This window comes from Podarcis vaucheri (genome assembly GCF_965113315.1).
Source record: "Podarcis vaucheri genome assembly, chromosome: 3".
Classification (NCBI taxonomy): Eukaryota; Metazoa; Chordata; class Lepidosauria; order Squamata; family Lacertidae; genus Podarcis; species Podarcis vaucheri.
This window is the reverse complement of record NC_138761.1, coordinates 87,883,298-87,901,725: the sequence shown is the minus strand read 5'-3', so window position 1 is coordinate 87,901,725 and position 18,428 is coordinate 87,883,298. Positions and strand designations below refer to the sequence as shown.

Here is an 18,428-nt window from a genome sequence, read left to right as displayed (position 1 = left end):
AGTGATCTCTTTGTTGCATGGATGCACCTGTTCAGTTTCTACTTGAGACGGAAGGTGCAGGAGTTCTGCTAAGCAGAAATGGGCAAACATTAGCCCCCTCTCCCCCCCCCCAATCTCCATGTTCTTGCATGTCTCTCCGCCAAAGCTGAGCTCCCCACATAGGGCCGGGTGCAATCCCTTGCATCTCCAAGTGAGGTCCGGGGCCTGGGCCTGGGGAGCTGCTGCCAGCCAGAACAGACACTAGTGAGGTAAATGGACTCGACATAAGGAAGCTCCCTGTACACTTCTCAGTGTGGCTGAGGTAGGTGCCCATTGCCGCCCGCAAGTCACCTGTACCTAGAGCGGAGGTAACAAAGCCACCACCGTCCGCAAAGGGGACTCCTGGGTCCCGGGGCACCGTCTCCCTCGCGCCTTGGAATGCTCCCGGATAAAACTAAGCGCGCGCCCGCGCGCGTCTCTATAGAAAGTTCTGGTTGCGTAAGGCGCCCCTTCCCCGCCACGGAGAAGCGCTCCGTCCGCTCCAGGTTCCTCTTTTGCGCGGCAGCTGCGCTCTGCTACTGCCGCCGCCGCCGCTCAGGGGGCGCTGGGCGGGCTCAACTATTTCCTGTGGAAATCCCAAACGCTCGGCTCCTCCTCCCCACGGCGCGTGTTTGTGGGCTGGGGGTGGGTGGGTGAGAGAGAGACTGGCTGAGGAGGAGTAGAGCATCGCCTGCTGCCGCTTCAGCCGCTTGCGCCTGCCTCCGTCTTCCTCGTCGTCGTCTTTTTCGCCAGCCTCCTTCGCGTTGCCTGCGGCCTCCCGGCGCTGCCAACCATGCCCCAGCCGCAGCCGCAGCCGCAGCAGAGGTGGTGGTGGCGGCGGCAGCGGCATTCCTAGCCTGCTCGCGGAACCTACCTACGGACCGACCGACCTTCCCCTCTTTCCCCTGGGCGCGCGCTCCCTCCCCCGTCCTCCCCGGGCGGGAGAGAGAGAGAGGCTCCTGCGTTGCCTCTCCCAATGGGCAGTTTGCTGAGCGGGGTCAGCTTCAAGGAGCCCACCACGGTGGAGGACTGCGACTCTACCTGGGAGACGGACTCCGAGCCCGAGCTCCAGGACTCCGGAGGGGAAGAAGGGACGCCGCTCGAGGGGCTGGGGGGCGGAGAAGAAGGAGGAGGCGGCGGCGACCCAGCTGAGGACGAACAGCAGCAGCAGCAGCAGCAGCAGGGGGAACCGCTCCCTGCGGCAAGCTGCCGGCCGGAAGACGCCGAGCCCAGAGAAGGGGTTGCTGAGGAGCCTGAAGAAGAGGAGCTCGAGGAAGACGAGGACGACGAGGAAGAGGAGGAGGAGGAGGAAGGCGAGGATCAAGAGGGAGGGAGGCACGACGAAGCGGAGGCCGCCAGCACCGAGCAGGTAACTCGGGACGCTGCAAACTTCTCCAGGGGGCTATTTGGGGGGGGGGCGGTGTCTGGAGCCCTCCCCCCTCAGCGCCATTGCCTCTGCCCCCCCCCGCCAGTGCTGGTGCCTCTCCAAGGTTGTGTGCCTCCCCTCCCTCTGTTCAGAGGCAGGTGTGCGCCAGAGTCTCGGAATGCAGTAGCAGGGGACTTTGGGACACCATGGTTGCAAACGCTTGGGGTGCGCGCGCGCGCGTGCGTGAGAGAGAGAGAGACAGAGATAAATATACATTTCTACTTTCAGCTTTCTCCATTTCCCCTTTTTTCCTCCCCCCCCCCCCGCATGCAGTGTGACTCAGGAGCCAAGCTGTGGCTGCATCATCCTTGTTGTTGTTGTTGTTGTTGTTATCATCATCATATTCTTAGTAGGGTTAAAAAAGAAGAAGCTAAATATGGATTTGAGGTGTGTGGCAATCAAAGGAAAGAAGACCAAGGAAGCAAAGCACTCTGGCCTGGCAGGTTTGCTGTATTTTGTTACCAGCTTGCTGATCCAGCCTGATTTTTGTTTTCCTTCCTGTGACATGCGTAGCAAGGAGGAACGGTGGGGTGGGGTGGGGGATTTATTCATTTTCCCTCTGGCAAGCTGTTCAGCAGAGCTTTATATCTTCTCTTTTAGAAAAAGATTCTGGTGGCTTTAAAATGTAGAAGGTCAAAGTAGTTCTAATCTTCTCTGTTTCCTTGGTATAATCATCCCCCCATCACATGCCTGCCTGTTCAGGGGATAGAAATTACAGTAGCACATGTGGTGACAAAATGCAGTTTCAGAACAGGGCTTATTTGACATTCTGGCTGAGTGTAACTACAGCTATGATTGCACGTATTAGACAACACATCACTGTGCAGGACCAAAAGAACTCATAAACCCAAGAAATAAGGAGATTATTCAAAGAAAAGAGAGTTACTTGCCTCCTCCTTATTCAACTCTAGGCTAGATCATATTCTCAGCTTTTTACTTTTTTAAAAAAATACTCTTACCCTGAATGCAACGTGGACTCTATTTTCAATCATTACCTCCATGGAATTATTTTCTGTCTCTTAACAAACATTAAACTGAAGACCACTGTCCTTATGTTTCCACCTCATGCTTTCATCTCTGTAGAGAATTATTATTATTGAAACTGTACCTCCACATATTAGCCTGGCTCATGTGATAAGTGGGGCACTTTTTAGGCAGTTTTGCCATTCAGTATTCCCATATGTATATTTGCACAGTACAAAAGGTATGGATCTGTGTTTTATTTTCTGACTGCATTCCAACAGGGATCTTACATCACAGTTCTATGCACATCTACTCAAAAGTAAATCCTACTGAAATCAATGGTACAAACAGTGCTTTATTTCCCTAGAAAAATAGGTGCCGGTACTCACCATGAAGTTGTTACAGTAAGTGCTACACTTTTTAACAGCATAAAAAAGGTGCTGGTACTATCTACCCTTGACTACCCCCTGGAAAAAAAGCACTGGGTAAAGGGGCCCCTGACCATTAGGTCCAGTCGTAGCCGACTCTGGGGTTGCAGTGCTCATCTCGCCTTATTGGCCGAGGGAGCCAGCGTACAGCTTTCGGGTCATGTGGTCAGCATGACTAAGCCGCTTCTGGCGAACCAGAGCAGTGCACGGAAACGCCGTTTACCTTCCCGCCGGAGTGGTACCTATTTATTTACTTGCACTTTAACGTGCTTTCAAACTGCTAGGTTGGCAGGAGCAGGGACTGAGCAACAGGAGCTCACCCCTTCGCGGGGATTCAAACAGCCGACCTTCTGATTGGGAAGCTCAAGAGGCTCAGTGGTTTAACCCACAGCGCCAAAGTACAAACTCCCAAGTAAGCATTAGTAGGTTTCTTTAACAAACATGGAAATGTTGGAAGCAGTATACAGTCTTCAAAATATAATGCAGAGTCTGCATTTGTTTTTGTGGCTTTTGCCAAGAAAAGAAGAGTGGTTTTTTTTGCTGCTTTGATGTACGTGAAGTAAAGTCCCCATGCACTGCTGTTGCCATTTGCCTCTTTTCAGTTGCATATTCCCCTTTACCAACACCAGTCCCATTAGAGGTAATGCACCTCCCCACCCCAGCATTATGATAAAGGCTTTGAGTTTGAATAAGTCCATCACTGGACACCTGTAAAATGAAAAGTAATGGAAACTATCTAGGATAATTAAGGCTCTGTGGGACTTTGTATTCCACTGTTCCTCAGAGTAAACCCATCGAAATGAATGAACCTAAGTTAGTATTAGTTAATTAATTTCAATAGGTTTACTCTGAGTAAAAGTTAGTTGAATACAACCCGTTTGGCTCATTCAGTCAAAAGTTACTTCTGACAAATTTGCCACTCCTTCTCCCCCCCCCCACGCCCTGTTCCAGTAAATGTCCTTTATCCATTCATAAAGTAGTGGAATTATGTTGCTTGGATCCATAAGCAGTTCTTAAACATGCAGCACATTGACTAGATGGGATGGGGTCGGTGCAAGTTGTCGTCATTCAGAGATACTAAGTCAAGAAAAGTTATTAACTCCAGAGAGGCTGTCTCTTACACATAAGAAGAGGGGATAATCCTGTAACTTGAGTTCCAGGTTTTATCCAAATATTAAAAATGAACCGTGGAGCAAGTGAAAACATTAGCCCATATCAAATTCTGGTTGGTAACAATGTGAAGATGTATTGTTCTCTTTTTTAAAAGTGTTTTTAAAGATAGAAAAGAACACTAGTAGAAAGCAAATAATGGGTCATTCTAGTGGCTGGGCAGATACAACAATGTTTCTGTTTTTCCTTGGTTATAGGTTTGGCTACAAATCCCCTAAATCTATGGAAAAATATATTTATTATTTGAGTGGAGTTTGTTAAATTATATCTTATGTTAAGATTTAACATATAACAAAACTGTGACTAATGGAATTATCAATGGTTGACACACGGAGGGTGCCTATTATTATTTAATGTGCAATTTTAAGCCAAACACCAGCTAGAGTGCAAGCCTTATTATTCAGTATAGGAAATAACCATAGATTCTGAAAGTGGTGTACATTTGCATACTCTTTCTTAACCTTTCATAAATGGTTATTTTGGCAATTTGAAATCTTAATGCAAGGTTATTTAATATTTTAAAAATACTCACTCAGAATGTTTTATGGTCTGCAGTACTGAGCTCAGAGCACTTACAAACTAGACAGACTTGTACTTATGCAGATCTTGGTTCAGCAGTCCCTTGAAGTTTTCTGAAAGCTTGAATAATTTATACTTGTAGGCAAAAAATAAAATAAAAATGTCACCGTTGCTCCATAGTGTGTATCAAGCCCTCCCTCCAAGATTCTTTGTCTGAAAGGTGGGCAAAATTATGGCCATTGTCACTGGTATCACATTCTGGAATCAGAAGTTCAGATTTCTGAGGAAAGCCCCAATCTGTTTAAGTCCTAATGGTACCCTATTTCTTTCGGGGGTCACTTCCAGCTGGCTAGCCACATGTGCCAGACAACTTTTAGCAAGAAGAGTCAGTCTCTCAAGGTCGTGAGAAAATAAACCTATTTCTTTCTTCTTCTTTATTTTAAACAGCAGGAACCATTCAGTAGAATGCATGAAGGACAATATTCAGTAACCAGAAACCCATCATAAAAAAAACACTGAGTGTAACCCTAATAGTATCAATAAATTGCTTTGGAATAGGAAATCACATGCATATGTATGTCTGATGTATATTTGTGTGTGCGCACATGTGCATGCGTGCAAATGTTTAAACAGTTGAGGTAGTTTGAAATGGCTGTGTTTTGTTTTCCAGTCCTTTGTCATGTTGGCTTCTCCGCATTAATCTTTCAGAGTGAGGTTAAGAAACTGTTGAAGGTCACCCAGTGAGCTTCATGGTTGAGTGACACAAATTGGAAATAGACTGATCCATCCATAACTACAGCTTAACACATAGCTGTTTCATTTTCTACAGGAAAAAGTTTTAAGAAGTAGCAGCACCAAAATTAAAGACATGGCAGTTACATGAATAGCATAGCTTAAACAAATAATGCTTGAAAATGAGAGCAGCCCAGTTACAAGTCAGATACTAACTTTGAATGTCCCCAAAGCAATAGAAATGAGGTCACTATGCTGTGTGAATAGGCCCTTGACTTGCTGCCAGACTTGTGAACAAGCTCCACAGGAAAACAATGTGCTGCTGGCTGTGATGAGAAAACTTCCCTATTGCCTATCTGTACTGCTCAACTTATTCACTTGTGGCAGTCGTGCCTGGATACCGGTCATCAAGCAATGAGCATGCATGTGTGAACTAACACGCAGTCTCATTCCCCTTCCAGCTGCAGCTCGGGGGGGGACGACCGGACCTCCACCAAACTTCAGGAACAGCTTTTTGGGAAGGAATGCAAGGAAATGTGGGAGGGAGGGAATTGAAAAGCATCAGTGTGCACACAGAACAGATTGTGTGGCCCTTTGGAATGAATGTAGCCCATTTTTATTTTTTTAAAATGGAATGCCACACTACTAAATATACAGTCAAGTCTAAAAAGATTATGCTCATGAAATATGTCTGCTCTTTGCAGGGGGATGATGCAATTGAAGTGGCAGCTAAACCAAAGAGAAGCTTTTACGCTGCAAGAGATTTGTACAAATATCGGCACCAATATCCAGTAAGAGAATTTTGCAGTATTCAGATCTTCACCAAGATAGAGGCGTGGCAATTTTTTTAAGTCCCTAAAGTAATTTTACAGTTCCAGCGGAGTGTTTCAAATCTACAGAACTCCATCACATAAGTCTATGAAAATATATGCAGGTGGGTGGGTGACTAATCCTAGAAAACCCCATGGCTGCCACTGTTGGCTGCTTCTACTAGAAGACAAGTATGTTTGATTTCATATACTGTACCTACTGGTAACAGAAACTTTTGCTAGACTAGGCATAGGCAGACTCAGCCCTCCAGATGTTTTGGGACTACAGCTCTCATCATCCCTGACGACTGGTCCTGTTAGCTAGGGATGATGGGAGTTGTAGTCCCAAAACATTTGGAGGGCCGAGTTTGCCTATGCCTGTGCTAGACAGTGGACACAATGTCCTAGGTTTTGTACCAGAAAAGATGGTCTTGATAGCACATATATCTGTATTTGCAAATTATTGCCACATACACTCTCCTATCAGGGCATTCAAGAGAGAGCATAACAAGCGCGGTTCCGTACATGCTTGCTCAGAAGTATGTCCCACTGTGTTCAATGTAACCTGCTCCCCAGAAGAAAAGATGGCAGCCAAAGGCCATTCTATGGGCAAAAATGTACCAGGAAATGAACAGAAATTCTCATACATTGATAGAATAATCTTTAGCACCAATTACATGAGATGTGGGACCCTGAGAAGCTGAGCTAGAAAAATGACAGGAAAACAATGGGGAAAATATAAAGTCAGATACATGTTATAGCATGTTTCATGAGTTAACCCCTGTAATGTGACAATCCTAAATACACTAACTTGAGAGTGTCCTTTAACTCGCTGGGATGTACTTCTGAGAAAACTAACAGTGTCATCCTGTATATGTCTACTCGGAAGTAGGTCGAACTGAGTTCAGAGGGGCTTACTCTCAGGTAGGTGGGTATAGAATTGCCACCCAAGTTGCTCACTATATAATTGCCACACTACCCTTCCTTTGAACAGTATTAGATATTTTAACTGTGTTATATTATAGTTCAATTTTTGTTGATTAGCAAAGACTTGAAAGCTTATCTTTCTATATGGAATAGTTCTACTATGTCGTATATGCTATTATATAATCAATTCATGAAGCTGAATTATTAGTGTCTCTCATCCACCTCCTCTTGACCTGCTCATTTCACTTGAATAACCTGCCTTGAATAACCTTGAATTACCTGCCCTTAGCTTAAGGGAAAGATTACGCATTACATGTAATTCCAGGGCTGCTTTCCTACAAGTTTTTAAGGAAAGCAGCACAAGTGACTTCAAGTTGCATAATGGATGGGACAGGAAGAGTTGCTGGGGACAGATGGCTGGCACAGAAGCGATTAAACTAGAGTTAACCAATGTGGTGCCCTATAGATGTTGTTGGACTACAACTCTCATCATTCCTGACAAGTACCCATGCTGGCTGCAGCTGATGGGACTTGTAGTCCAAAACATCTGAAGGGCACCACACTGGATACCCCTGAACAGCTATCCAATCCTTCTCCCCACCCCCACAGGTCATCCATCCCCGTTGCCCAAGCTGAAACCACTTATGGCTACTCTGCATTGAATAAAAACCTGTTTTCCCAATCATAGAACTAAGCTGAGAGAGAGGGACACTTGTCCCACCATCAAGATCTGGCTTGACTTTCATTTGGTCAGATTCTTATCTGTCATACTCATGACGGCTTATCTTCAGCCTATTTCCTATAGATATATTTGGCTGATCATGCTTTGTGCTTTCCCCCCCCATCTCTCTGCTCAGCAGAACTTTAAAGATCTGCGGTATCAGAATGATTTGTGCAACCTCCGTTTTTACAAGAATAAAATTCCCTTTAAACCTGATGGTAAGTAATCCATGGGCATTGTCACAGTGTTTGTTTCATTCTTTTATATCCAAGGCCTTTGTAAATCAAAAGATCAAAACCAATTCAGTGTCAGGTTTGGCTTCAGCAGTTTTGTAGCCCTATCCTATGCATGTTTACTTGGAAATAAGGCATACTGAGATCAGTGAGGCATTCTCCCAGGAAAGTGTGCATGTGATGGCAGTTTAAGGCATGGGATTTCATTTTAGTCAATTAACAGAAGCTCATATTTGTGAAGTTCAAATATACTACCCCTAACCTGTTTGTGAGCTGCAGCAGCCTGATTTTGGTTTTCTGCTCCAACCTCAAATGGTGCAAAATTTCCACTACTTTTGGTTTACTCCAAGAAAAGCGGATCTCTTGTGGGTTTCCTATTAATCTGGATCATGATGCCTTGAACTTTCAAATTTATTAAGCATAACTTGAAAAGCTCTAGAAAAACTATTAGTGGCATCACCATTGTGCTCTTCAAGTGAAACAAACCCCCCAGGTTATGTTATATATGTTGGTGCCAGATTAATAAAACCAGTATTTCTTTGGTGCATTTGAACTTTGGTGTTATTGTGTTGCACTATTGTGAACAGACTATGTATTTTTTAGAAACCTTGGCTACTGGGTTAAGTGGATCGTGTCCAGTGGGCATTGGTTTTACTTAAGAGTTAGCAATTTATAGAATATTGCCATTCCCCACCACCAACACATTTGTTTGGGGAAGTAGTTTTAAGTCAAGTCACAAGGTTGGTGGGGAATGGGCTGAGCCACACTACTTATAGCATGGCTGGCTGTTGTGATGGGGAGAGCTGGCCTTAGCAGCTAGCCCAAACAGTTCCTTGCCATGGCATTTACCAACTTCCTCTGAGGGAACGGGGAGGATGTTCTAACATTATGCTGAACTTGAAATAAAGAACTGCAGAGGTGAGCGCCTCTCCTTTTCCAGAGTTGAGGAGGTCAGACATTCATTCCCATTGTGCTAAACCTCAGCATCAAGGACAGCTCCGACCTTTCTCATTACAGAGCCCTCACACTCCTCCAGCAAAGGAAGGAAGAGCAAAGGATTGCCTTGTTGATGTGCTCATGTCAAAGCAAAATATGTACTCCCCAGTAACAAGCTGGCAAGTGCATTTGTAGATCCTTGGCCCTATATAGTGCCTGGTGTCTTCTCTGGGGTTAGAAGGACAATGTTAATATTTTCAAATAATCAGAGACAATATATTTGTCTACAAAATACATTTTTGTGTTCTATGCCACAGCATTTTTAGATGCGTGATATATATACAGATTGTTAAATTTGATGTTTGCATTTGCTCATGCATTTGTATTTATAGGTGTTTATATTGAAGAAGTCCTAAATAAGTGGAAAGGAGATTATGAAAAGTTGGAACACAATCACACTTACATACAGTGGTTGGTAATTGTTTTCTTTTCATTGCTTTTATAATACATTTATATAAATTTGTCTAAACCTGCTTAATCCGCAACAAATCTGTGTGTCTTTAATAATACAGGCTTTTTCCATTAAGAGAGCAAGGACTGAATTTCTATGCAAAGGAATTAACAACATATGAAATTGAGGTAAAGCTAATAATTCACAATATAACTTTGCTGCTTGATGATTAAGAGTAAAATTATTCTATATCTCTAATTTTGTTGTTGTTTGTACCTTCTTTTTGAAAACGTGTTGCAGGAATTCAAAAAAACAAAAGAAGCAATTAGAAGATTCCTGTTGGCTTACAAAATGATGCTGGAGTTTTTTGGAATTAAATTAATTGATAAAACCGGAAATGTTGCAAGAGCATCTAATTGGCAAGAACGATTCCAGCACTTAAATGAGTAAGTAATGTATTGCAGTAGAGAAAATCCTCTATTTGCGCTACTCCCCACTTTATTTATTTGCAACATTTTATATCCTGCTCTTTGTTGCCAAGCTGTTCCAGGGTGGGTTGCAGCAATAAAAAATACATCATAAATGCACCATAAAGTCTTAACATCATTCAGTCTTCTAACAAGAATGACAATATACAATTCCCATCTCTTTGCAAGAGAAACCAGGTGGTTCTGAATTACATCCACCTCCACCGCAAAAGGCTGGGAGAAGGAGGAAGGCACATGTGGCAATCAAGATTCTCCAACCCCCAGATGTCAATATAAGGGCATAACATTTGAACAGTACTTGCATAAAAGTGCGGTTGATTTCCAGGTTGTAAGTGCACATATGCGGTGCATTGAGATTTTACGTGATCTCAAAGGCAGAACAGGCTCAGCTGGTCAGAAGGAGGTATATGGTTTTCTCCACCATACATAGGGATGAGATTCGGTTCCATGCTGCCTTTGTTCCTGAGAGAAGCATGAATTCTTTGTCAAGAGTTTTTGCATCTGTGTGTCTATCAGCAACTGTTTCTGTTTGCGTATGTCTTTAGCTGTGTCAGTGAATACTGATTTCATTTATTTACAGTGGTGCCTCGCAAGACGAAATTAATTCGTTCCGCAAGTTTTTTCTTCTTGCGAGTTTTTCGTCTTGCGAAGCACGGTTTCCCATAGGAATGCATTGAAAATCAATTAATGCGTTCCTAGGGAAACCGCTTGCCAGGCTGGCGGTGCGGAGAAGGGCTTTTCTCCGCACCGCAAGCCTTCAGGACAGGTACGGGAACAGAGGGGAAGGCGCGCAGCGCTTGCCCTCTGTTCCCAGGGCTTGCGTGGGAGGAGGGTTTTTCCTCCCCACCACCAACATTCAGAACAGCATTCTGAATGTTGGCGGTGGGAAGGAAAGCCCTCCTCCCACCCCAAGTCTTCAGGAAAGCCATCCGATGCCGGGCGGCGGGAGGAGACGTTCCCCCCCCGCCCGGCATCGGACCTTCGTTCCGATGCCCGGCGGCGGGAGGAGGCGTTCCCCCCCCGCCCGGCATCGGACCTTCGTTCCGATGTCCGCGGCGGGAGAAGGCGTTCCCCCCCCGTCCGGCATCGGACCTTCGTTCCGATGCCCGGTGGCGGGAGGAGACGTTCCCCCCCCGCCCGGCATCGGACCTTCGTTCCGATGCCCGGCGGCGGGAGGAGGCGTTTCCCCCCCACACCCTTCATCGGACCTTTGTTTCGATGCCGGGCGGCGGGAGGAGACATTCCCCCCCCGCCCGGCATCGGACCTTCGTTCCGATGCCCGGCGGCGGGAGGAGGCGTTCCCCCCCCCGCCCGGCATCGGACCTTCGTTCCGATGCCCGCGGCGGGAGGAGGCGTTTCCCCCCCACACCCTTCATCGGACCTTTGTTCCGATGCCCGGCGGCGGGAGGAGACGTCCCCCCCCCGCCGCCCGGCATCGGACCTTCGTTCCGATGCCCGGCGGCGGGAGGAGGTCCGAGGACAGTGGGGAAGACGCGCTGCGCTTCCCCGCTGTCCCGGAGATTTCCCTATGGGCTGTCGTCTTGCGAAGCAAGCCCATAGGGAAATTCGTTTTGCGAAGCGCCTCCAAAACGGAAAACCCTTTCGTCTAGCGGGTTTTCCGTCTTGCGAGGCGTTCGTCTTGCGGGGTACCACTGTACTTATATCATAAATTTTATACACCACTTAATTGTAAAAAAAACCCACCTCATAGCTGTAGTCATCAGGTGGCGCCCAAGTAGTATCTCTACTCTCATGTTGTTGTTTAGTCGTGTCCAACTCTTTGTGACCCCATGGACCAGAGCACGCCAGGCACTCCTGTCTTCCACTGCCTCCCGCAGTTTGGTCAAACTCATGCTGGTAGCTTCAAGAACGATGTCCAACCATCTCATCCTCTGTCGTCCCCTTCTTGTGCCCTCAATCTTTCCCAACATCAGAATACTAGTTGCTGGAAATTGCAGATGAGCTGAATGCTGTTGTGCTTGCAGGCTTCCCATGGTCCACTGGCCTGATCTAGCATATTTATCTTCCTTTTTATGTTCTTATGTAGTATGAAAAGGCAATTCTAGTTTAGCTGGCATTGAAAGACCTTTCACTTGGTAGTTGCCATTCCATCTGAATTGTCTCTGAAAGATCCACATTGGATTGGTAATTCTTTTTGTCAAGGTGTCAGGTGCTGATTATTTTTCTATCCTCTTCCCCCTGCGCCCCATCCCGCGGCAAAGAAAAATAATGCCCCACTTTGCTTCCTGTCATTTTGAATTCAGATGATTTCCCCCCCCCCTTTTCGCAGGTCCCAGCATAACTACTTGAGGATCACCCGTATTCTGAAGAGTCTTGGCGAACTTGGGTACGAGAGTTTCAAACCTCCTCTTGTAAAATTCATTCTTCACGAAGCTCTCGTGGAAGACACCATCTCCAACATTAAGCAAAGCGCTTTGGAATATTTTGTATATACTATTAGAGACCGGAGAGAGAGGAGGAAACTCCTGCGGTTTGCCCAGCAGCACTACACACCCTCTGACCACTTCATATGGGGGCCGCCGAGGAAGCAGAAGTTGGAAGGAAGCAAGCCGAGTAAAAAGCTGGCATCGCCAGTTTCTCTCCGCAGCGGTTATGTTTCTAAACACAAAAGTGGGAGAGAATGCAAGAATCTGCCCGTGGTTTGTAACTCAAGTGGCAAAGCAACCAATGAAAAAGGGGCAGAACATGCTAAAAAGGATGACGATTGTGACCGGAGCAGGAAACACGCCAGCCCTGAGGTTGTTAAGCAAAGCATTGGTGAAAAGAATAGCAATGCTGATTGTCAGAACTCCATACTGGAAGAAACTGCTAATCCTTCGAACCAGAAGGAGAACGTTTGCCATCTTAAAAAACATAAAGGCAAAAATGATGAAAACCTTAATCAAGACTGCAGAAATGCAGAACTTGTAGAAAAAGATTGCCATGACTGTAAAAGCGATTCAACTAATATATCAACAGATCTGCAAGACAGTGTAGTTAAGGATAAAAACCCAGGAGGATCGAACAAAGAGGAGACTCGAGCATAGACTAAAGTGTCTCAGTTAACTTGTATGAAATTGGACAAGGAAAAGAAGATCTTGACGCTGGGCCCAGTGCTTGGCCACCAAGGGGTTATGCTCTCTTTCATTTGGCTCTTGTTAACTGTTTGCACTTTTCAGAACTGTGTATTAAGCTTAAAAACAACTGCAGAATCCTCAAGCCCGAGAACTCCTATGCTAAGCTTTGCTCTCTTTGTGGAAACTATTGATTTCAGTTATCCTCCCCCCCCCATCTTATTATAATATACATTTTTTAATCTTAGTTATTTGGCAGCTAGGGTTCCAAGGACGTCCAAGGAATGTTTTCTTAATGATAATCACTTGGTATGCTAAACTTTTCAATGTTTGCCATTGCTTGAACAACAAAAGCAGGTTCATTTAGGATGTACATTCAGCATCATCACCATCTGGAGACCCAGATTCAAGTCCTACCTCTCCCATGACTCTCACATTGACAGCAACCGTGTAGCGCTCTGAGTTAAACCACAGAGCCTAGGGCTTGCCGATCAGAAGGTTGGTGGCTCGAATCCCCGCGACGGGGTGAGCTCCCGTTGCTCGGTCCCTGCTCCTGCCAACCTAGTTCGAAAGCACGTCAAAGTGCAAGTAGATAAATAGGTACCGCTCCAGCGGGAAGGTAAACGGTGTTTCCGTGCACTGCTCTGGTTCGCCAGAAGCGGCTTAGTCATGCTGGCCACATGACCCAGAAGCTGTATGCCGGCTCCCTCGGCCAATAAAGCGAGATGAGCGCCACAACCCCAGAGTCGGTCTCGACTGGACCTAATAGTCAGGGGTCCCTTTACCTTTACCTATGTTCTCTCAGCCTCAGTTCCCCCACTGATGGCGTATACTTCTCCAGTATTGCTGCTGAGAAGAAGAAAAAAAGCTAGCAAATCACCTTTTACATTAAAAACAACTACTAGTAAGATTTGCACACCAGCACCCCTTGTTCCAAAATACTCATATATAGTTTGTGACGGCATCTTCCCTTGGTGCCTCTTCTCCCTTCTTTCCTCCCATGCAACTGCACAAGTTTAAAAATCAGGACACAGCATTTTGCCAATGTTTATTTTGCCTGAGAGACCCACTTCTGCTGATAAAGGAGTATAAGGTCAGAAAAGGCTTAAGCACTGCCGAGACAAAGTTGATGACTGCCCACTCAGCTTCTAAAGCAGAAGCAATATTTTGAGATTGACCTTTTCTTCCTTGAAATTCTGGTGGGATTTGAAAAGTCCTCTGTGCAAAAGGGGAGATAGCAGCTTTCTTTTCTTTGTTCTTCCCCAAGTTTCCCAAAAAATCATGCCTACATCCTCCCTTCTAGCTACTGGGGGTATGCAGGGAACACCCAGGGAAGAAAAAATTCTTTATCGTGCACCTGATCCAGGTAACTCTTTACCCGCTTCTATGTACATGGTTGCTTATTCCCCCTCTCCAGAAAACTTAAGATTTCTTCCATGGGACGTGAGGGAGAACTCTGAAGCAGGATGGATTAAGAAGACTCTGCCAGAACCAAGGAATATGCTTCTTCAACACACACACAGCCTGTTCTAGTAAGGGTTAGTCCATACAAAAGACCAAACTTCTCTTTCACCCCAGATAGCTTGGACATCTTTTACTAAATAGTAAAGAGTATTTTATAGAATGATAATTGAAGGTGTCTGCTAAAATTGTTGTCTGTGCAGCTTCTCAGCCTCCTCAGTAGAAAGGGCTTCATTTCCTCCTTTGTTATCTTAAACCAACCAGAGCCTTGATGAATCTAGAGTGAAAAGTGTGCTCACAAATAGCCTTCCAGTGCATTTAAGGCAAACCTTTCCACATCTCAGTCCAGTTGGAAAGACATTTGAGGACAGCGGGCTTTTGTTTTTTAGATTTATATACTACCCTTCAAATGCCTTTTCAGTAAGAAAAGTAGCTTCTTCAGAGCTTTCATGCCTCTGTGCTGGGAGACACTGGCACAGCCTTCCCCATACTGGTTCCTTCCAGATGTTTGGGACAGCTACTATTAGCATCAGCACAGCTTGCTGACTAGGACTGATGGGAGTTGTAGTTCAAAACATCTGAAGGGCACCAGCTTGGGGAAGGCTGCACTAGCATATCTTTGCAGGCCTCCCCCCTCCAAATGTGTGTTTATACAGAAACAAAATATGAGCAGTACCTTTTGGTTTTAGACCTCCCTCTTACCTGGATTAATCTTACAAATGTCTCAGTGATGGCTGATCAGTGGTACTACTGCAGGCTTGGAAGTGGGGATGGGACTTGTACTGGAGTGTTGGTGCCGATGCCAGATTTTCTTTCAAAGCTGGTAGCTTCACATCCACAAAGAGTATAGCTATGAGTTTATTCCGGTTTATCCTGTAAAAAGTATGTATAAAATTCCAGTTTTGTCCTTGGATTTACTGTTCAGCAGATGCCTCCTGGCATTTGGAACGAGGGTGAGACTGGCACCAATTCTGTGATGTTGGAGACTTATTTGAGGAGGCATTCATGAAATGTGTACCACACCAATCACCCTTTTTGCAACCCCCTTCGAAATTAAAAACACCTTCTTACTTAAATGTTCTTAGTGTTCCTTCATGATGCAGGATTCTCTATGTAGCATCCCTCTTATCCATCCTTCAGGTTAATCCTGCGTGAGGTAGTGACTTGCAAAAGAACAAGTGAGCCCATGCTAGAGATACCAGTGCACAGAAGATATTATTTAATAAAGCAGATATATAAGGTTTAGCCAGGAAGTGATGCAATCCTATATTCAACCTGTGCCAAGACCATTTCATCCGGTTGCTTGTTTGTTTCCATACTTTGTTTACCTATTTGTTTCCAAGATTTTTCTTAAATCTTTCAAGTTCTATGTGGCCATATACTCGTTACCTTCTCCCGTTTTGTACACACACACCAGGCAAGATTAGATGAGTGCAACTGGCACTGCTCATGGTTCTAGCACTGCAACAGATGGGATCGGGCCCTTTTATAATAATAGGTGTAAACTTTCGGACCTCTTCTCTGAGTATGTTAGGAAATCACCATCTTTCATTGGGTGTGTTTTTTTCTCTTCAAAACGAAACAGGGTAAATCCATTTTTCACCAGTGAGCGTTTGGATGGTTTTATTTTATTGGCTGGGTCTGGAGGTTGGGGTGGGGGTTGGGAGTGCAAACTGTTTTCGATTGATATTTAAGTGGCTTTATTATTCTGTTGCTTGTTTGCTGTAAACTGCTTTGATATTATAGAGAAGCAATCTACAAATGTTTTAAATGAAACATGCAAGAGAACCGTGTTTTGTTTGTATCAAATTTGCATTAATTGGCTTGAGAGCAAAGAATTCTACACACCAAGAGGTGTAGTAGTACAACAGGGGGGCTGGTTCGCCTGTTGTTGCAGTGCCAACAGCAAGATCCAGCTGCGCTGTATAAAAACAGGAAGTGCTTCTGTGTGTCCATTATGTGGGGCAGCCCTTGCACCTCAGCCCTTGAGGTCCTACTTTGATGGGCCATTGGACCCTTGTGGGAGGAGTCAGAGATCGGGAAACTCAGCAAAGACTAGTACTCTACAAGGTGCAAGGGCTGCTGCATACCTAGCCACAAAAAATAACTAAAGAGTCTACAAATGAGATTCAAAGAGCCTTGTGGACCCTCCCTGACCCCACCATGATGCACTGGGGCTTTTCAATTTCTCCCTGGTGACTATGTGCACACCCAAGTTTCAGTTTTTTGTTTGTCTGATGCTTCGGTATATAAATCCTCCCCTGGACCCTTCAGTATGTAATGAATTACCTTAGGACAAAGTGTGTTTATCTTTACAACTTTTCTTTAAAAAACAAAACCTTACGGTATTTGTAAGCATTATATGCTGCTGTTTTAGTGGGAAATGTGTTCTGTTCACATGGTAGAAGTAGGTGGAATGTTTTATTTATTTTTAGTCCAAGAAGTGCTTTAATTTGTAATTCTCATTTTGTGTGTGTAAATAAAACTGTTTCACAACTTTAGGAATGCTGCTGCTGCTTCTTCTATAGATTTTTTTTACTCCTGCATCACAGAGCACACCAAAATCGGCAAACATACTCAATACATTTGCAACATTTTGGGCAGTGTTCCTAATCACATAAGAGAGAAAGCCCCATTGAATACAGGGGTAGCAGTGTAAATTGGAGTACAGACACAAAAGAGGCTGCTGTTAATGGTAAGGAATGCAGGCTGCAGGAAGTAACTGCATGTACCATCCTTAGGTAGCTCAAAGACTCTTTTGCAAACTAGTAAAATCCAGTGTTGTTCATGTTGAACATAATTTAAAATGGCTATGTAATTAATATTCTTGCTTGTTTTTCTAATTGAATTTTTACTTTTCTGTACTTTGATTTGTTGGGCTAGTAGTGTGTTAATAACGTATGCAGTACATTCTTTTCTCTTGAGTTCTTTCTTACGTATTGATGAACTTGACCTTCCCAATTTAAAAGTGTAATATAATATTGTGTAATAATACATGGCATGATGTCAATGTGACCAGGCCTTCTTTCTGTTTGTATAAACAAAGTGACACCAGAGTTAATTAAGGTTTTTTTTGTTTTTTTTGCACATTGAGGATAGAGAAGTCGATTGCATCTGATATTTTGCATAGCTTCCTTACACCCTAAATCATTATTCCAAATGCATTTATAAGGGGTTTTATTACACAGCTTTCCAGACTTTGGTTTGATGTCAGTTCCACAGGAGGGTGGTTGAAACTGCACAAAGCATGAAGATACCTTTCTGTATATGCACGTTCTAGTGCTGTATTCGACACTGCATCTCTAATTTTCAAAGGATAGAGAAACTGCAGTATAATTTGCAGAGACAGACTTCCTTCCCTGATCTTGAATTCAACAGTGGGTCAGTATGTGAAGTTCACAACTTTTAAAAAAGACAACAACACATTTTGCATAATTAGATGCACATATACCCAGTACAGCGTTTAACAAACAAGGCAGCTTGCAATATCTAATTACCCAAGAGAGGAATGTGTATCTGCAGTTTGCAGAAATTTATATACAGACACTTACCGGACTTGGGATTTCCTTTCCATGACTGCTGTGATGGAAGTGTCTATAACCTTAAGGGTTCCAGCTATCGGGTATTCCAGCCTTCATGCACTGGGCAGGCTTCTCTTCCACAGACATGACACACAGCATGGATAGCGTTGTTCTCCCCATGCAGTGCTAACTGAATGGAGTAATGATGACTGACTGCAGCAGGTAACTTCATGTCTGACAACCAACCTTCATACTACTCATCTTCAGGACATATCTCATATTATCACCTACTTAGCAACCCATATATATTCAGGGCAAAATAAACACCAATGCCAGTGTTATCTGTGTTAGGTGGTAGTCCCTAAAGTTGAGGAAGCAATTCTTTTTTAAAAAACGAACAACAAACATAATGTGTCCCATTACTACAAATTACACTTGTGAAGAAACCTGTGCTTGGAAAATATTTTGAATAAGATCTAGTAATACATTAGACCTATTTATTAGACACTCACACATTGGCTGTGTTTGCATGTCACAGTAAACTATGGTTT

At 44.4% G+C, this 18,428-nt stretch overlaps 1 protein-coding gene and 1 long non-coding RNA gene across 3 annotated transcripts; both read left to right on the top strand.

Moving 5' to 3' along the window:
- Nucleotides 1–509: 509 nt before the first annotated feature.
- On the top strand, nt 510–14,124 carry OGFRL1 (opioid growth factor receptor like 1). Of its 2 annotated transcripts, none has more exons than XM_082218317.1 (7): nt 510–1,387; nt 5,961–6,047; nt 7,850–7,931; nt 9,275–9,353; nt 9,455–9,521; nt 9,634–9,779; nt 12,112–14,124. In XM_082218317.1, the coding sequence occupies exons 1-7, from the start codon at nt 995–997 to the stop codon at nt 12,866–12,868; spliced, it is 1,611 nt and encodes a 536-aa protein (XP_082074443.1). In that variant the 5' UTR covers nt 510–994; the 3' UTR covers nt 12,869–14,124. The 2 variants fall into 2 exon arrangements, with proteins under 2 accessions (XP_082074443.1, XP_082074444.1); XM_082218318.1 differs by having other exon boundaries at nt 512–1,387; nt 7,853–7,931.
- A 456-nt stretch (nt 14,125–14,580) lies between these two features.
- On the top strand, nt 14,581–17,371 carry LOC309529958. Its single transcript, XR_014218554.1, has 2 exons — nt 14,581–14,645; nt 14,925–17,371. It is a non-coding gene; the product is annotated as an uncharacterized lncRNA (long non-coding RNA).
- Nucleotides 17,372–18,428: the final 1,057 nt, after the last annotated feature.

Coding starts and splice junctions, on each gene's coding strand:
- OGFRL1 (XM_082218317.1), top strand. CDS start 995: ATGGGCAGTTTGCTGAGCGGGGTCAGCTTCAAGGAGCCCACCACGGTG. Junction 9,354..9,454: donor AATCACACTTACATACAGTG/GTTGGTAATTGT, acceptor TTAATAATACAG/GCTTTTTCCATTAAGAGAGC. Junction 9,522..9,633: donor TAACAACATATGAAATTGAG/GTAAAGCTAATA, acceptor AACGTGTTGCAG/GAATTCAAAAAAACAAAAGA.